General features: G+C 34.3%; 2 protein-coding genes across 2 annotated transcripts in view; one reads left to right on the top strand and one right to left on the bottom strand.

The window, feature by feature from the left end:
- The first annotated feature begins 3860 nt into the window (after positions 1–3860).
- Positions 3861–9139, top strand: LOC109594300 (uncharacterized). The gene is made up of 7 exons (XM_020009512.2): positions 3861–4037; positions 4094–4758; positions 5786–6804; positions 6891–7202; positions 8024–8281; positions 8417–8611; positions 8661–9139. Exons 1-7 carry the CDS (start codon positions 3934–3936, stop codon positions 8733–8735), a joined length of 2628 nt encoding a protein of 875 aa, XP_019865071.2. The 5' UTR covers positions 3861–3933; the 3' UTR covers positions 8736–9139.
- A 392-nt stretch (positions 9140–9531) lies between these two features.
- LOC109594111 (protein jagged-1b) overlaps positions 9532–19900 on the bottom strand; it is a 95004-nt gene continuing 84635 nt past the window's right edge. The window contains exons 8-16 of the mRNA XM_049961653.1: positions 16064–16177; positions 15797–16003; positions 15002–15129; positions 14413–14563; positions 13231–13380; positions 13059–13172; positions 12359–12928; positions 11776–12302; positions 9532–11695 (exon numbers count right to left, since the gene is read on the bottom strand). Coding sequence (XP_049817610.1) covers positions 10889–11695; positions 11776–12302; positions 12359–12928; positions 13059–13172; positions 13231–13380; positions 14413–14563; positions 15002–15129; positions 15797–16003; positions 16064–16177 — 2768 coding nt within the window. The 3' untranslated portion in view covers positions 9532–10888. The remainder of the gene's footprint in view (positions 11696–11775; positions 12303–12358; positions 12929–13058; positions 13173–13230; positions 13381–14412; positions 14564–15001; positions 15130–15796; positions 16004–16063; positions 16178–19900) is intronic.

The raw sequence follows: 19900 nt of genomic DNA, 5'->3' as shown, positions 1-19900 counted from the left end.
GTATCATAATTTATCAAAAATTTTTTAACCAGATATGTACTTCTAAATAATAAGTCAATTTATTAAAAGAAATTCTAATAAAAGTCCATCAGAAAACGAGATAAAGTTTTAACAAATGTTACTCTAAAAAATAAAATTTTTAAGATTTTCGAAATAAGTTATTAATCACTTACGTACGCAGTACTTAAGCATAATTAAATTGAATACATACATACATTGAATATTATCAGAGATTTTACCAATGTATTGTTCTCAGTATCAAAGTTAGTGACTTTACAGACATTTAATTAAAGACCGTCAATTTTTCAAAAAACTCAAAATCTCAAAAACTTAAATCTAGGATATGGTGTAGCCGTTTTATTTGCATCACATGTAGAATATAAAAAACTTAAAATATTCAGGGTATTCTATTGAAAATAACAAAGTTGATGTTGTATAAATTAGAAAAGTAGTTAAAGTTAAGTTATAATTCCTATAAAATTTTCAAATCAATACTTCCGTTAAATTTTTCCGTTCTTCACAATGAATAATGGAAAATAATGATATTTTCGTCAAACAATATCTGGAACAAACAAACATTACAAATTTCAAATAAGCCATGAGACCAATTGAATCTTATCAAGACCACATATATTATAGTAAACAATTTACTTTACTAAATCTTATACTATATAAACGTTTTGTTTCTTTGTTATACAAATATGAAAGGTACAACCAAATCCCAAGTTCTATTCCAATTAATCATAATTTTGATTTATTTTAGTTGAAGAACGTAACTCCCTTAATGAAATGTTGGACAGGCCTCTAATTCACACCCCGTAGAGTATCATTTATATTTAGTTAAACAAAGTTATACAATATATTCTATATATTCTATAGAATGTGTTAATCAAATAAATATGTATAGTTTTATAAGTAGATAATAAATATATGTAATAAAATTGATATTAGTAATAAGTTTCATTATTATTATTATAATTTATAATTTGTAGTTGAACTTTGTCTAGGATTCATTTATTTAATATAAATGAATCTACACAGACAACTGATGAAAATATCTAATCAGTGGATTATCGGTCAGTTCACTATTTATTTTTAATTACTAATAAAACACCTGCAGCAAATATAAAATTTAACTCACACCTGCGTCATTTGCCGACGTTATTTTAATTATGTTACGTCGTCATTTTTGTTCAAATCACTTGTGTAAATTATAGTTCCTGTTCATTTCACATCCAAAAAAATAGATTTATTTATACAGGATATTTCATAATTATTGCGACAAACTAAGGTTATAGCAATTTTGTCGCATAAACGCCTATCTGGAAAAGAGTCGTTAGGGCAATAGGAAAAGAAGACAAATAGCGATTTCTAGTAGTTTAAGACTAAGCATACCTTAACCGGTCTAATGCACGTATATTCTTATCGCTTTTACACATTTGACTACATAACATTTTCTAATTAATTAATATACAATTAATATTCTATTTTTTTTTTTTTCGTATTTTGACAAGCTTTAGTTACTCTTTACCCAGAAAAATGTCTAAACAAAGACAGTACAAGTTCTTAAAAAATATGAATAATATAGGCTTTGAAAATGAAAATATATTGGTTGGAAATGATAATGAGTTTGAATGTACAGATACTGACAATGAAGAGGAAAATATTGTGAATATATGTTGTGGAAGAAATAGAATAATGTTACTCTCAAGTTCTGAAGAAGAGATAAAAAAAATGAATAACATGTTGTGAATGATGGATCTGTTTGCAAAGAAATACACCTGGAAGATCACCATTTCATAACATTTTCAGACAAGTAGGCCCAACAGGATATGTAAAGCGTCATATTATGAAAGGTATAGTTAGAACTGCATTTTCTTTCATAATTGACCACCGTGTTATGAACCATTTAAGAGCATGCAGAATAGAAGAATCAAAGAGAGTGTGTGGAACCGATTGGAGTTTATATCAAGAGAAAGCTGCATATGGAGCAAATAATTTGAAAGTTGCTTTTTTGTGGAATAACATATGGGAACCTAATTTTTTCTCTGAAACTATGAATAGAAATAATTTAACATTTTACAATTTTTTCCTTTATTTCCGTCCTGACATGCAATAAATTCATCAGCAATTATCCGCGCTGAACTCATTCTGTCCCTTAGGGTCAATAATCTAAGACGATGGTCTTGTGGCTCTGTGGGAGCTCTAGGTCTTCCGGAACCTCTTGCTCTATCTCTTCTGTCCTCTTCACTCCATGACTGCCAACATCGTATTACAATACTCACCTCTGTGATAAAAAGCCGCGCTATTTCTTGAAACGAAATTTCTGTTTCATTCAGGCTGACTATTTTACCTCAACTCGCTTAATTGGCTAAAATTATTTCTTTCCCGATTGACTTCAAATTTTAATCATTTCTTATTTCAATACGTACCTACCTACTTGTATACCAAATTTTATGAAAATATCTGAATACGTTCTAGGTGTTGCGTTTTTTTTACAGTTAGTATAATTTGGTATTGCCAAATTATGACGTCATTGAAGCGGCGCCTGTGTTTATGAGATTGCAATCCAAGTGAATACATATGGGATCGTCTTCAAAGATATTTGCATCAAAATTTCGTGGAGTTTGCTACTGCTATTAGAGAAAAACAGCAAGTATCATGAATATATTCGTTTATTACTTTTATGTATAATTTTATTAATTAACATAAATTGTAAAATAAATGAATTATTTTATTTTTAGAAAATCAACAAATATAAAATAAAATATAAGAAAAGAAAACAAAATCAATAGTAATATATAATAACACATAACATACAATTCGAATGATCAGTGCTTTTGCCATGTAAATTTACTCCGCAGATAGATTTTTCAAATCACAAAAACCCCTTTTATAACAATTATCTTCTCTACTCTGAAAGTAAAAGAGATGAACAGCAAAATAATTTGCGTTAGTCAGTCAAATTTATCATACAAAGATATAGTAAATCTTAGGTTTGTTTCTCGTATTTGCTTAAAGTGGAAATACACATTTATTTTAATAAAAAAAACACCACATCAACGGCATTTCTTATGTTAATAAATTCTTTCGTGTTATTACTGCCTGAGGCCATATCGTATTAAAAAACAGATGTAATATTAAAAACCTTTCTACAACTGAATCACTCAGACTAACCCACGACCAAGTAATTTTTGAAATTGAAGAATCGGGAATGTTCAGGAACTTCATTTGTGTCGACATTTGGGGTTATCTCATTAGCTAGAGGCACGCCTCTGCTCCCCTGCCATTAAAGAAAAGCCTGACCTTAAAGCACATGCGCGAATGTTGAAACCAAGTATTCAAGATTTATTTATGAAACAAATTGGTGCGAGGGGCACATTTAAAAGTCGGTCTGGAAAACTTGCGTACAAAATATTTATTGAAATTAGTAAATATTAATGTTTGTTTCATTGTGGGTTTTACAACATATTACCCTTTTGTCTTTATTTAAATTTTAAAGTATATTCTATTTTAAATAATAAAAACATAAAAAATGTATTTTTTAACATGAGGTATTAACTTACCTGCCTCTTCTCAGTAACCGCTAGTGATATGAGGAAGGACGTTGAAATTTTCTAAAATACTTCTTATAGTTAAAAATTTTAAAAAATTATCTGATTAACCATAAAAATACTTTATCTACATTTATAAAAGAGATTGTTTTGCATACATTTGCTATTATAAAAATTATAAATTGAGATGAACAAAATCTGCTTCTACATGTCTATGGCACAGATAAATAAGCGTTCCCATGAAAAAGAAGTCTTCTTTGTCTGTGATCTATGGTATGTTGTTATTCCTAACCTCAATAACTGAGGTTTACCTTGGTTAAACACAAAACATTGTATGTTAAATCAAGTTAGTTGTATGCTGTAGCATTTGTTTAAAAATATGGTTTTGCCTGGAGAATCAACATACCAATATAATAAACAAAAGTTTCAACAAAATAAACAAAATAAAAGCCATAGAAGACAATCATTTGTATGTATGGAAAGGTATGTAAACAAAATTATTGGCTTCAAATTTACTTTAAGCCATCCCGTTTATTTAGATCACCAATTCCCTTAAACAACGTAGGGAACCAAAAAAATAGCGGTTCTTTTAAAAGAATACCAGGCAGGAAAGCAAAAGAGATGTCACCGGTCAGACCACCTTCACCACCTATTGGAAGTGAGGAGTACATAAAACGGAAAGTCGCCGAAACTAGTCCCATAATTATGCAACGTATATTAAATCCCAACGCTTCTGTAACTGAGAAAGAAACTCCCAAGACTGATGAAAAGAATCCAATTGAAGAAACAGTAACAACTCAACCAGCAACAGAGATCCAACAAAAATCAAATCCAAGTGACCGTCCCAACAGACCCAAGAAAGTTTACAATTTTCAGGAACTGGAGAGCAAAATTTTAAAACACATCACGAATCTCGACAATGGAAGAATGAAAAATCTTATTAATGCCACCACAAGCAGCTTCGACTCCCACTTTCAAGAAATGCATAAACGCCAGAGGTTGGAACTGTCTTCTCTGTTACGACAAATGGTTTCTTCAAAGCTGCATGCAAATTCAGGGGCAAATAATATATGGAATACAATTATTCCTGATCTAGGCATTGATGTTGAGGAATTACCTACAGAATTCATTGAAAAGCTTTCTGAGACACTGGACCTTGACCTATCCAATAATGAGAAGGAGAACATTGATGATTCTAGTCAAGGTAATACCATATTGTGAATTTTTTTAATAGAATTACCAATTAAACTAAAATGTGTAGGTCTCTTAAATATTTTACTGTGGACTTTCTCTAATACAGTAGGAAAAAGGAAACTAAATATACAAGCAAAATGGATATTGAAACAATGTAAAAGATAAAATTTTGCTTCATTAGTGGTTTTATATGGTTAACTTAAAGCACTGTAAAATGCAGTGTGGTTGTTACACTTACACAAATTTCTGTACATGGCTAATTGTGTAACCTAACTGAGCATTTATATGTAATAAACAAACAAAATCCAATTGCAACTATTATTAGGTTATACTATTATACTAAATATTTGCATTGGACTCTAGTTTACTAGAATTTTTTAACGTTTTTGGATATTTATAAATTACTATTAGTGACATGATGTAGTTAATTCTTTTGATTTGACTAAATAACAGCAAAAAATATGAGCATTTAATATTTGACGAATATTGATTTTAACGAAACATACTGTATTTAATAATAGATATCATTGTTTATGCAGGTGTCTTATTACAGACAATTTTTGTCAATTCATTGTCCTTGTTTTAATTACGGTATAATTTCCAGATAAATTATAGACGTATTCTTATTTTGTATATATGCTAATTTGTGTATTTGTCTGAACTTTATATCATATATACATCTACACTTTGTATGAGTTGAGGCACGTCTCTTGAAAATGATTTTTTATTGACAACGTTAATATTAAAAAATACTATGTTTTTATTCTTTAAAACAGAATGTAACTTAATGTTTAAATAGAGATAGAAGGTAATATGTCGTAAGCGACAATTAAACAAGCAATAACAGTTTTACATAAAATTTAATTCCTGCCTACTCTTCAGTTTACTTGGTCGTGTGTGTGTCTGGTGGATTCAGTTGTAGAAAGGTCTTTAATACTTCATCTCTTTTTTTATTACGATATGGTGTCAATCATTCATTTTTTTTATAAACGCATTCTGTAACGAATCATAATTACTATACCTTTATATCTTTACAGAGACTGCGTTCCCGACAACATTCCCTTCCCATCAAATAGTACCCAAAATAGAACCCTTAGAATTGCTGTCAGATGATGTTGATGAAACAAGTAATTTATTATGTACTGAGGATGTGAAATTTGATTCACAATATGAAGTAGGCGACACCAGAACTGGTTCCGATATTAGCGATTTTAATATGCATAGCTCAGTGGATAATACTACGCAGACATTGTTGGCGGGACCTCATATACAACCTTATCATAATGATCATTTATTAAATAATTTAAGGGTACAGATAAAAACTGAACATGCAAGTTTTATTTCAGAAATTGTGGGTACAATTACCGTTAGAAATAATACTCAGACTCAGATGATAGAATCTCAGGTACAAACTGACTTGAATGGCGAATATGAATCTTGTATTAACAGTCCTTCAAACAGATCACAAAGTCATACTGAAAAAGCTAATGTTGCAACTCAAGTTGATCCACCAGTTGTTATAGATCGATCACAGCAGACCGAGAAATTGGAATTATTCAGTGAAATAAAAAATTCACTGTTAAAAAAATACAATGGGGTGGTACCCGTAAATCATTACCATTGTGTAGATATTATGTATGAGGTTGATGATTTAGTAAAAAAATTAACGGAATTTAGACAAACATTGTTTGATACGCGAAAATCTAATTCAAAACCTAAAAATGTGTCAAAGAGAAGGGAAACGTGTTATCACAATTCGCCTAAGAAGAAGCGATTCGATGAAAGACATGCTAAACCTCCAAAGAATGAAAATAGGGTAGAACTTCCTAACCAAGCAAAAAAACCAGAATTGGCGAAGACTCAGGACAATTCAGTAGAATTAAGTGTAGTCAATGAAAGACATGCTGAACCTTCAAAGGATGAAAATAGGGTAGAGCTTCCTAACCAAGCAAAAGAAACAGAAATGGTGAAAACTCAGGACAATTCAGTAGAATTAAGTGTAGGAAGTGAAATTTTGAAGTTTCCACTCATGGACGAAGAGGTGTTACAAATTCAAGTAAGACTCTTAATTATTAATGAATTATTAATTAGATGCATCCGTAAAGTTTTCAATTTCATAATAATTAACGATATTATTTGCAGGTTGAAGGTGAAGATGTTATAATTTCAACTAAAGGTGGAAAGATATTGTATTTCAGTATGAGACTCAAATGCTTCTTTTACACTTTAAACGTTACCGATGTGGCGATAACATCTTTGCGTTTTACAACGGTCTCAAATTCCGTTCAAATGTTCGTTGGCACTCTTGATCCAGTTTTAAGGGTGTACGACAATGAATCAAAACAATTGCTAAGAAGTACTGTTATCAAAGAAGGGGCTCAGTGTATGGATATACAATGGAACTACGTATTCATAGGAGGATCAAAGGGTAGTCTAATGCGGTATTCCATAAAGGTACGTAATTATTTATGTTTCAAGTTCAAGAGTTAGGGGATATTGAAAAAGTTATATAAAAATCGAGATATCATAGACAGTTTATTTTTTAGAATTTTTAATTAAGAGTAAATGTCATGAAAAAATAAAAAAATCAAATTTATAGATATAAAAAATTTAGTCCATTGTATGTCGTCGATGGACATCGCTGACTGTATCAAACACTATCATCAACAAAAACGAAGCTCTCGCTGATAGTAGATTGAAAATTTGAATAAAGTTCCTTTTGTGCTGCGGCTATTATGACAAATTCCTTCCCATATCACAGTGGAACTATCTTGAAATGGTAACTGGAGCGATACGAACTCTGTAGCATTTTTTAACACACCAGTCAGATGCGGGGAGAACCCTGTAGGGTCCCTACTGGTTGCCAATCGTAAATATGGGTCTTTTACCGCTTCCCTTGGCCCTACCCCTCCTTGTTCTTTTTCAAGTAGACCAAATTTGATAAAATACACAAACAAGAAATAACACTTTGCACAACATTGAATCTACCTGCCATTTCGATCTGATTGGTCTCCAGATTTCAACATTCCAATTGTTTACTCCTTTATTTAAGGTTAAATCTTAGCATAATTATATGAACAAATTTCGACAAACAAAACACTAATTATTTATAAACTAAATGCACATTCTATTGATTTCTTTAAAAATGTATAAACGTCTTTATAAAGTAACATTAAAGTGGACCCATTATGATTTATAAAAGCTAATAACCTTAACTTTTGAATATGAGTTTATTTAATTTAATATTTTTATTCATTTTTATATGTGTTTATTAGAACTCGAAACTTGAAAGCAATGATAAATTTTCCAATGAAGAAATACTGGCGTTAAAGGCTACACAAGAAGGAGCTAGGAGAATTTTACTTATAGGTTGTAGGAATTGTGAAGTATATGTGAGAGATGCCATGAGTGGACTTTTTATGAGAGCACTGTTGAAGTGTGCCAGACCACAATTCACAGTGCATTCTTTGTTGTATGGAGGAAACACTGTGTTCTGTGGAACAAGGAACAATATACTTGCAATATCGTTTTACGTAAGATCTCTATAAATATACTTAAGCACATTTACAGTCCTTCTGTATTGTTTATTTATAATTAAGAAGGGTTGTAAGTACAAAGTCTGTATAAACATAAAATTGATTATGTTTATTATTAATTTGGTATTTTAGGATGGATCTTTCACACATATCCTTAAATCTCCATGTAAAATAATTAGCTCCTTAAAAATGTATAAAAACTTACTACTTGCGAGCTGTTACAATGGAATTATTTATATCTTTGATATGAAAAATCATAATACCATTGCGGGAACTATTACTGCATCTAGCGAAGCAATTTTAACAATGGAAGTGGTCAAATCACAGGTATATTTTTGTAGTCAAATTAATTTGTGTTTAATTTTATTTGTTCTAGATTATTGTTAGTACAAAGGAAACGAAGATAGACGTTATTGCAATACCTGATTACATCTTAAAAAAAATAGTTTAGTTAAATATAGTATTTATTTTTAATAGTATAGGAGGTCGCAGGAATATCCATTTTCGACTTATGCTATTGCTAGTCTTAACACTTGTTCAAATTTATTCATATTTTACATATATTTTTTTAATGGGTTTTTTGAACTTTTGCACCTACAGTTCCATAATATTTATTTGATAAATAGAATATGAATACGATTTCGACAAGAATAATAGAGTATTAATAATCACACGTACAAAAACGGGCATTTTCGTAATATTACAAAAGAGTAGTTTTTTATTTTTATTTGTAGACTGTTTTTATATAATAAAAAGATGAAAAGTAAAGTTTTTTTTATAATTGACACATTAAAATTATGCACTGAAGAATTGCATCATATTTTCTTATTTTTATAACATATTTAACAGTAAATATTTCAATTGTGTTAAGTGGCGTTTTTAATACACATTGTAAAATTATGACCAAGCATTTCAGTCACGGTTTGAAGCTGAAGTACAAGCTTCAGTCACTGACTAAAGTTTACTGTAAGTTATATAATTTTTTATATACAAGTTATAAATATAAAAAATTGACTAAATATAATATTAAAAAAAAAGTAATGTTTTGAATAATGTAAATATGAATTTCAGTCATTCCCAACCTGATTAAAAAACATTTGGCAAGTTGGAAACCTCATATTTGCAATTGAGAAAAACTCTATTTTATAAAATTGAAATTACTGAGATGTGATATTTCAATACTCTTAATTTTCGACTTAATTTTCATATTCACTCCTCAATTTTACATTGATTATTTTTAATTATAAATCGTAAAAATGAAACTAATTATTTTATTAATTATTTATTTCATCTTAAAATTGACAAGCTCTAAATAATTTTTTAATAATTACACAAGCTTATTGCATTCTACAAAAGTATTTTATACAAAATATACATACATATTACTCTATTTAATACTTTTTAAGTTAAAAAAATCTCATGTGTGTAGAATGTGACAAGTGTATGATAGTTTTTTTAACATCCGTTCCATTGTAATGTGGAATCAGTACAAGGCACTATAGTAAATGTTATATAAGTACTGCGTTTAACATAACATCATTTCTAATATTCCGGAATGAGTATTTTACTATAAACTTTTAAAACTATGGTTTTAGTTAACTTTATGAATACTGGGATACTATGTACATATTTACAACAATATGTATTACAATAAAGATTTTTTATATTTCATAGGGCATCATTCAGATATTTATAAAAAATTCTATACGGAAGTAAAGAAAACTATTAATAAATTAAAATACTAAATATTTTTTACAGATATTTGAAAGATGCTTTTTTATTTAAATGGAATATTATGACATAAAACTAAAATCTAATAAAAAGTCAGGAACAATAATACAATAAATACAAAAAAAAAACAAAGTATATATACACATTTGATTGGAACTAAAGAAATATTAAATTTAAATAAAAATAATTTTAAAAATTCTAACAAATTATATTTATAAAAACAAATCAAAATATTAAATAATATCACACTATAATAACACACTTTCTATATTATTGTGTCACCAGTTGTTTTTTTTTAATCACGAGATCAATCTCTAGATATCACTTTATATTGTTCATTAGATTTATAATGTTCATATTTTAGGGGCTTCAGTGCAAACAATAATTACTTACTCAGAAAAACTAAATAATATTGATCTACATATTTTATCTAGTAACATCTTAATTTACTTACAATAATTTGTTCACAACATGAAATTGTTTAATGACATTATCATAGAGATTGACTGCAGTGAATATAAATAATAATATATTAAAATTCTAGTCTCTCTTACAACTAAAATTGCACAAATAAAAAAAAAAATTATACTGCAGTCAAGTTTTGCTCAAGAAGCCCAAGTTGAAGGTAAAAGGTTGTAACGAGTTTATGTATCACTCGATATTGTGTCAGCACTAATACTGCGTAAACCATAATAGCCAGTCAGTAAATCAATTTATATCAGAAATAACTGAGCCGAGCAATTAGACTTGAATCAAACTTAGTTTTAATGTCCAGCACTTGGTTTACAATAATAATCTTAACAAGCATAACACACAAAGTACGTGAAAACTCGTTACTACCCACTTATGTTCATTAACATTACACTGGCCCTGTTACACAAGCACTGTCAGCACATCCACACTACCACTAGTGTTCTGTTGTGAAGTCCTCTGTTTGTTTATATTAATAATACTTTTGCTAAAGTCCTTATGACCCGACGAATCGTCGAACGCAGCAGTGTTTTTTCGCACGTCCGGATTCTGCGCCTTGTACAGCATTATTTGGCTACTGCGATGCGCAGGACTGAGCCCATCACCTAACTTGATATTGTCACTAATTTTAACACCGTCGTTCAATTTGAGCGTGTTGGTGTCGGAACTTGTGCCTGGCAAGACCATCATTGTTTTCCTCGAACCTGGACAGTCCACTTCGGATATCATTTCCAACATTTCGCTGGAACTGTCGTGAGGCATCATAGACAGCGGTCTTACTACGCTCACTTTAGGCATGTCAAGCCCGCATGCGCCCGCTGAATTTATGCTAGCCATGCTGCCAACGTCATCCTTCAAGGGATTCGTGTAACGACGTAGATTCTCTTCGTTTTGCAAGTTATTGGACTTCTCATCTTCGTGATTTCTGTGGCAAGAGTCTGCGGAGGGTGACAAGTTTACACCGCTCAGTCCTAAGTTCCTTCTGCGCTGACGCAAATACAATAGTCCTATAAAACCGGCGGCACACAATCCGATTATGATGAAGCAAACCAACGCTATTAAATATTTGTTGCTTTGTTGCTCTTCTGATACTAAAGCGGTCTCCACTTTTACTTCAACTATCGACGTCAAGGCAAGTAACGTGGTCTGTTTCCTGGAAATTGCTTCCCCGACTACTCGGATTCCATCTAGAACCCAGTTGCTTCCAGACTGGAAAAGATACAATTTAATTAGAATGTTTATTGAAAGAAAAATATGTTTTAAAATTCAATAATTTTGAATGAACTTACCAGAGTTACTTCTACAGTGTCATTGTAATCAGCTTTCAAGTCGCAAAGTAGGAATAGTTCATCCTGTAAACCTTCATTTGCTTGTTGGTTGGCCAAAAGTCTTCTCAAGTCGCCACAGAGGCCCTCAACCGTTATACCTTGTGGTAATTTAATTCGGTCTAATAACAGGGTCAACCTGGCGCAAGTGTTACTCAAAACAGCTTGGTTAGGCCAACAAGTGCTAGGGCTGGGCACAGTTGGAGGCTTTACTCTTCTGCCGCTCTCCAAGTCCCTACATTCTCCATATGGCATACAAGGCGGCGACAGACATGACTCAGATGGAGCGGGTACGCAAACTTGGTTCATGTTGCACATTTGCTGATTGGACATTCTGCAATTGCCTAATCCGCACCAAATTTTCGTGCATTTAACGATACCGTTGGCGCATACACATGTATTGCACTCATGTTGCCATGTGACATTATTTTCCAACGTGTGACCTTTCCAAGAGCAACTTCCAGGTGACGGAAGATAAGACAAATCATCCACTAAAACAGAATAAAATTGTAGAGCTGAAATGAAGGAGCATTGTGAACTGACTTACCACTGCATATCTTTCCACTACGTCCAGGGGGACAGATACATCTGAAATCCCCGATTCCGTCGATGCACGTGCCTCCGTAACCACAGGGATTCGAGGCACAATCGTTTATGTTAATTCTACAGTCAGGCCCTGTGAATCCCAAAGCACACTCGCACAAAAACCAATTCACTCCATCAATACACTTGCCACCGTTGTAGCATGGCTGCGGAATGCAATCGTTGACGTCGTCCTGGCAATGGTTTCCTTCGAAACCGTCCCGGCAAATGCACTGGTAATAATCACCAGTGTTTACGCAGGTTCCTCCGTTCAAGCAGGGATTCGATCTGCACTTGGTTTGCTTGGCCAAATGGCAAGTGGTACCTTCCCATTCTGGGGGACAGATACACACGAACGTGTTGCCCAAATCTTGACAAGTACCTCCATTCTTGCACGTCGTGTGATCGCAGTGGCTGTCTTTAAGTGAACAGGTCTTGCCTTTCCAGCCGTTGGTGCATTCGCACTCAAAATCGGCTACACTGTCGATGCACGTACCGTTGTTCCTGCACGGGTTGGTGCTACAGTCGTCTGTGTCTATAACAAAGTTGTTTTTGTTAATTTCAAGACTCGAAAACTTCTGTTTGGGTAAGAAAAGGGAAGAAGTTAAGTTAAGATGCGATTAGTATATCTAAAAACTACAAATAGATGTGTTTGACTGGCTTACTTATACTGCAGAGAGCGCCTTCCCATCCCTCAGTGCAAATGCACTGGAATGCGTTAACTCTGTCCACACAAGTGCCTCCGTTCTTGCACGGATGGTCCTCGCAGTCATTGATGTCTATAAATTATGAATTATGTTAGTTTCCGATTACTGTTAAAGACCACTGGTGACTTACTCTCATGACAGTATTTTCCTTTATATCCGGGTTGGCACTGGCATTTGTACACATCGTTGTCGTGTTTGACGCAGTGTCCGTGTTCACCGCACAGACTGGGAGCAGTCGATCGGCTGCCTCCAACTGATACTATGGCGCAGCTGTCAAATCCTACAATAAAAACGATTTCCTATTACATCTAATTTGAATTAATGTATGAACTTTTGGAGAAAATGAGTCAAATGTTTTTTCTATTAACGGTTATTGAAAAATTTAATTACATTTCAATACTAAATTCATTAAAAATGATGATAATTACGTAGGTACTGAGATGGATAAGGAGTGATGTTGATTAATGATACCAATCAGAATATTGTCCAAAAATATTTGTTAAAAATTCTTTTGGCAGTGGCTTCATAAATACGATTTTGATTTTTCCACGGAACAAATTACACTGAATTGGAATAATTAGGTTTTTTTTCTATAATTAACCAGAGTAATTGGTACGTTGCTTAAGAAACGCAGACGGTGGTCCGTATTTGAATATTACCACCAATCCCGTTCCGAGGACGTACGCCCGTTCACCACAAATCAATTATTGTCAAGTTAATTAAAAAACATACGAAATTATTTCGGATTGATTGGTTTTTATGGTGGAATCGGCGTTAGACGCGCACATCGTGGATTATAAATGGTTTTTAATTTAGGCGCGAGCGAGCGCGAACGGTCAAGATGTACGGCAGTGTTAATATTGTACATGAATCTCCCGCGATGACCGCGGTTGACAGGTAATTTCAAGACACCCGAAGTGGGGAGCCCTGCTCCATAGGAGTCCCGGACGTCCCGCTGCTACAGAAATGGAGCCGGAGTGGTCAAGTGCCCGTTACTTGTCCGCTGTATCTGGACTGTTTAATTGACGCGACCACTAAAATTGTTAATGGCCGTCTAAATCCGCCGCGCTCCGCACACCATCAACGCCCCGGAACAGTGGCCTTTGCCGGGAAAACAACATGTATGTCATTTATATTAGAGAGATTAAATTGTTTCTACGGACTGCACCCGGATTCCATCACACTGCCGTGTCCACATTAAAACCGACGCGTTAAACATTTGTAACATTTAACGAAACTTAGTTTTGGGTCTGGTCCAAATCGTTGATCGTACGATTGTTGAAATAAATTTATTACTGTTGATTGTTCTTACCGTTACATGGCGGATTATCGCAAGTAATTCTCGGCTGACTGCAGTTCTTGCCCTGCCACCTTTCGTTGCAGTGGCAATAATAGTCTCCTTGTGCCTTGAAGCAAGGCGCACCATTTTGGCAAGGGTCGGGATTGCAGTGGTCGAAGTCGTTCTGTAACAGAAACAAAAAGTTAAACTAAATGGTTTCGTGTCGCGTTAATGCGTAAACAATTAAATGCGAGGCCCCGCGGTATCGAATCCATCATTTCGACCGCACAAATAAATAATCACGGTAATCGTTTCGGAGGACGGACATTAGAAGTAATGACCAACATTTACCGAGTTCTCGCGGCGAACGAGCGAATCTTTAGGGGCCGCGCTAATGCGCTCGATAATAAGAAAACACAAGCGATGCCCCATGGCGACATTTAAGCAAGATAATGGCTCGTATAAAGCCGTCAAGAAAGGTATCAGCAGCTGAGACATGCGGGGGCGTGTCCACGCACTTGGCTCCGTACATTTCGATCGCAACGTTTTTTCTTCTCCATGTGACGCGATCAATGCTTGTCAGTCTTTCCGTGTGACGTTCCAAAAGAAAAGTTCGACTCACCTCGCACTCGTGTCCCGTGATGCCCACGGGACAAATGCAGCGATATCCGTTGATCTGGTCCACGCATTCGCCACCATTTTTGCAGGGGTTCGGGGCGCAGTCGTCTATGTCCGTCCGACAGTCCCTTCCTGCAATAATAATAATAAAAAAAATAAAATCAAAAGGAGCAATTATAATTATGTCGGCGTAAACAACAGTTTAATTTGACCACCCGCATTGAATATCCGAACTTTGACTCGCTCCGGCAAGAGCGATACAAGAGCGATGCAAGAGCGAAGGTCTCGTTGCATCGCGACTCGAATCACTTTCCTGTTCTTATTTTTATTTCGAATATCGCGAACCCGCGCTACATGGCGATATTTATTATCGATTGTTTTTAAAAAAGAGCTACATTAAGTCGGTGCTCTGATTCGAGTAAGCGCAGTTTCATCGATCTCGCCGCAGATTAAACGGATCAACTGATGGTTTATGAAGGAGATTTCGAACAGATAGCACATTCGTCAGTGTCGGCATACGATAAATAGTTTCTGTGAATCTGCAAGAACGCTGGTCGGTTCGCTCCGTGCAAAACGTGGAATAATAATGTGTCATTAGAATTCGCTCTGACGTGTGAATGTTTCACTTTATGGAATGCCTCTTCCACGGCAGTTAATGCCTCTTGAAATCCCGATTTTACAATGCGGGATGCGTGGGTAAGTAACACTTAGCCGTGACGATACGGCCAGTCGGAAGTAAATTTACCCACTCCATTTTGGCTATCTTTAATTACAATAAGGAATTTGATATTTAACTTACCTGTATAGCCCGGCTGACAGGCGCAGTGATAATCGTTGACGAGATCGATGCAGGTCGCGCCGTGCTGACACTGGCCCACGCAATCGTTGATGTTCTGGTCGCAGTTTTGTCCCGTCCATCCTTCGCGGCATTTGCACTGATAGTCACCGACCAGGTTCGTGCAGGAGACGGCGTTAATGCACGGGTTCGTCAAGCATTCGTCAGCATCTGAAACGATCGAACAACGAGTTACGAATTTGTATCAATCGATAATTGGCGGGCGCATACCGATTTGGCAAACGTGTCCCTCCCAGGCCGATGAGCACTGGCACTTGAAGGAATTCTCCATGTCCACGCAAGTGCCACCATTCTGACATGGGGCCGAGGCGCATTCATCAATGTCTGCAACAGGAAAAACATATAATGACATCTGAAATAGTCGAGAAGAAACTAGATGTACCGTTCAGTATAGACACGAATCACATACATCATCTTAATCTAATTCTCAATCGATACCGGCCGTGTTATTTATTTAGTGGCGGTACTTCATCCTTTTGACAGCTGACAAACAATGAAAGTTGAAATTAGAAAAATTGTGTGTGCATTCCTCGCCGGATTGCGGCCGACACCGGCATATTTCCTCGGACGCCCTACCAAATTTAACTCAAACTGGAAATGGGCTTTGATGAAGATGTTATATCAATGGGAACTTTATGGGTATAATCACGCCCACTGAATGGTTATTTGAGTAAAAAAATAAGTAGCCATTGTGGTAGTACTGGCCGTAGCTAATCATAAATACACAAGTTATTTTGATTAGATTCTTGTGTAGGTGTAACTTAATTAATTCCTTAATAATACTTGTGGCTCCTTTTCTTGATTATACTTTAATCACTATTAAATTTCTAACGTTCATAATTAATCCTGGTATTTAGGAACTAACACTGAATTATTTATAATATTGTTGGATACTAATTCTCGATGTTATTATAGATAGTATGTTGAAAGGTTCGTCGTCTGCGTAGCGTCGATGTCTTTACATACCCAATATAAAAAGTGTATCAGTTCTGTACCTTACAAATTACAGACGAGGTTAATGGCAATCTCCCAAATCGAATAATTTATTAAATAACAATTTTGGAAACGGTAGACAACTACCATTTACTGAAGTAGTCGGGCCCCGAGATCCATTATAGACGTCGGTAGAACCGCTTAGTGCTCTTAAAAAACTCAATTAATTTTACTTCTTGGAAAATAACAGGTCCGTGCATCGTTTGATGGCAGCATCAAAGGCGTGGTACCAAAACAACTCCACTACAAAACTATTATTTTAGCCTCACTTTCTCCTGCCATCGTTTAATACCAGCCAAGTATCATTTGCGTTACGATTTTGTGAAATACCACGAATTCAAAAGTCAATAGCATCGATCACTTATCGGACTATAACCATTAATAAATGCCGCTATAAACTCTGGTCGCACAGACGAACACAGAGAAAAATTGAACGAAACAAAATAAAAACATTAAAATATTTAGACGAGCTTTCCTTTCTCGTTGTTATTTTTAATTGCACATCCGTATTATGTATGGCATTATAAAAATATTTTTAAAACCTCAGAATGAAATAAAAGTGCATCGGTCTGTGTCATTTGCGCCTTTCCACAAATTAGATAAGCCTACGATCGTGGGAGAATTATGTGAAATAAAAATGGGACTTCGCCAGGTTTGTCTTCGAACATTAGCAACGAACATTTCATTTACAAATATGACTAAATCATCTTCAACGGTACATGGTTGTGAGTAAGCATGTGCACGAGGATTTCTGGTAGTGGACCCTGCACACGTTAGAAGAGGGCCCCTCCGAGGCAACGGTGGAAGGTAAGAAGAAGAAGGTTCTCGGCCACGGTCTGTATAAATCAGCAACGTACCCGGCAATTACGGTGCTCCCCGCCCCGTTATTATATCTATTAGTTTGTAGGGAGCGCTGCGATCGCGGGGAAACTTAATTACGCCAGAACGATGCGCTTCTCCACCTTTGACCCCACATTCCACCGCTGCTGCCACCTATTCCGACACGAATCTTTCTCGAGAGAGAGAGCCGGTCTTATCAATGAGATTTTCAAAACCACCAATAATCGGACGATTTCGTATGAACTATGCGGAACTTGCGCCTACAAAAAACGAAATGATGTGACTCAACAAAGGGCCGCGCACCATTAACGTTCTCAGATTAAAAGAGTACACTTCTGTTCTGACGACTGGAATGTGTAAGTTTTCAGTGAGAAAACACTGACGACCTTAAAAAAAGTTAAGTAGTCGAGCAATAAATCTCTCGAGTCGAAAGTAGTTGTTCAGGGGCTAAATCGGCTCTTAAGATAATTTACAACCCTCCTTTTAAGACGCGCACAATTAAAAAAAAAACACTTGTTTCGCTACCACTTCAGAACTATTTGTCCCTGCCGGTTGTTGATAGATTCAGAGCAGCCCCATAAAAGCACTTCGTTAACTCGTTGAAGTATTTCGTTATTGGGAACGGATTTTTTTTACAACGTCGAACGACATTCAATTTATTTATTTATTTTTTAACTAATTTAAAACCTATAAAAGACAGGGCATTATCACACGCAGTAAATGTTGATTTAATAGAAGTCGAGACGCTTCTCCCGATAAAATTCCACGTATTTATGGCGATACACATAGAAGAGAATATGTGAGGTAATTTTATGAGAAACACCAATAAATTTTTAATGTCCCGCTATAAAATATAACTGCGGTCGGTTTTAATTAAAGCGATGTTGTTACTAAATATTTGTCATTTTATTAATAAGAATCAACACGGTAGTCACATTGTGAAGTTTATTGAAAATGCATATTTTTCTTTTTGTTGCATTCAAGTCATCCAACACCGGCTTTTTCCGGTGTCTTTTTGATTTTTCTATCAATTTATATTTCAATATTCAAAAATAATCATTTTATTCAAAGAATGATTCTTTTTAATTTAATTAATTAATTTTATAATTATTAAGTGTCTAAACATTTAGTATCTCCCTTTATATACGGATATCTTTATTTACATAGTCTTTATATAACTTTAATTTTGGGCAGCGTTCATAAGTAAAGCAATTAAACCGTATATATCATCAATACAGTTGATTTTATAATTTATTTCTCAATCCCACATCGTTCCTTAAAGCTAAAAATGCGTAAATATGAGAGAGTGAAATTGCAGTCTATTTAATTTTAAACATATCGATCATTTCGGGGACCAATTTTAACAGAAGGAATACCTTGGAAGGAGTTCAATGCGTCGGTAAAAAATCAGCAAAGAATCCCTTCATTCCTGAGTCTAAGTTAATTAAAGAATGGTTCGCTTTTCAAGGAGTACGTATGTCTTGTCCAACACAGATCTCAATCCATTGAAATAAAATTGTACAGAAAATCTATGCAAAAAGAAATATAGAACGATTATATTGAAAAGCTACTGAAATAAAAATAATGGATACTAAATAAAGGAAGGCTAAATGTACGTAAGGTTGTTTTATTTTATAGTATAGCTCTACTTTTGACCATTGAATTTATTTCAAATATTAATAAATACAGAAATGAACCCATTATAACCCAATTTTATTCCCGTATTGTTGTTATCAAACATAACTTAACTGACAATAAAATGGATATTTAAACATACACTTTTATCGCGATAGTGTATATGTAAATTGTTACACATTTTGATGAGAATGGCATGTAGGAACTGCTTATGTAGATTGTCAATTAGGTTTTTCCTAGAAAATGCCAATGTCTCGAAATGGGCAGACCATCGTTTATTTAAAATATAATTGTCAGTTCGAACAACGAATCAATTAATAAAGCAGATAACGGTCGTCATCCATATTTTCAAAGTGAGATGGTGAATGCCGATAAGACTAGTTTTGAGAAAAACAAAACAAAACACGCGTACCTGTTATGAGAGAATTGGTCTAATAGGAAATCGAGACGTGTTTAGGTATGAAATAACTACGATTACGCAACGGCAGTCATTTCAAGTATTTGCTCTAGATTAATGCGACTAATTTAGACGCACATGTTCGTAAACCTGTTCCAGGGGATATTTGACAATTGAATAAT

The sequence above is a fragment of the Aethina tumida genome, chromosome 1, assembly GCF_024364675.1.
Source record: "Aethina tumida isolate Nest 87 chromosome 1, icAetTumi1.1, whole genome shotgun sequence".
NCBI classification, from domain to species: domain Eukaryota; kingdom Metazoa; phylum Arthropoda; class Insecta; order Coleoptera; family Nitidulidae; genus Aethina; species Aethina tumida.
The sequence above is the reverse complement of the archived record's forward strand: the minus strand, read 5'-3'. Positions and strand labels throughout refer to the sequence as shown.

Bases quoted from the DNA above. Each gene is read 5' to 3' on its own strand.
- LOC109594300 (XM_020009512.2), top strand. From the start codon at position 3,934: ATGGTTTTGCCTGGAGAATCAACATACCAATATAATAAACAAAAGTTT. The intron at 6,805-6,890 runs GTAAGACTCTTA...TATTATTTGCAG, and splicing joins AAGAGGTGTTACAAATTCAA to GTTGAAGGTGAAGATGTTAT. The intron at 8,612-8,660 runs GTATATTTTTGT...TATTTGTTCTAG, and splicing joins TGGAAGTGGTCAAATCACAG to ATTATTGTTAGTACAAAGGA.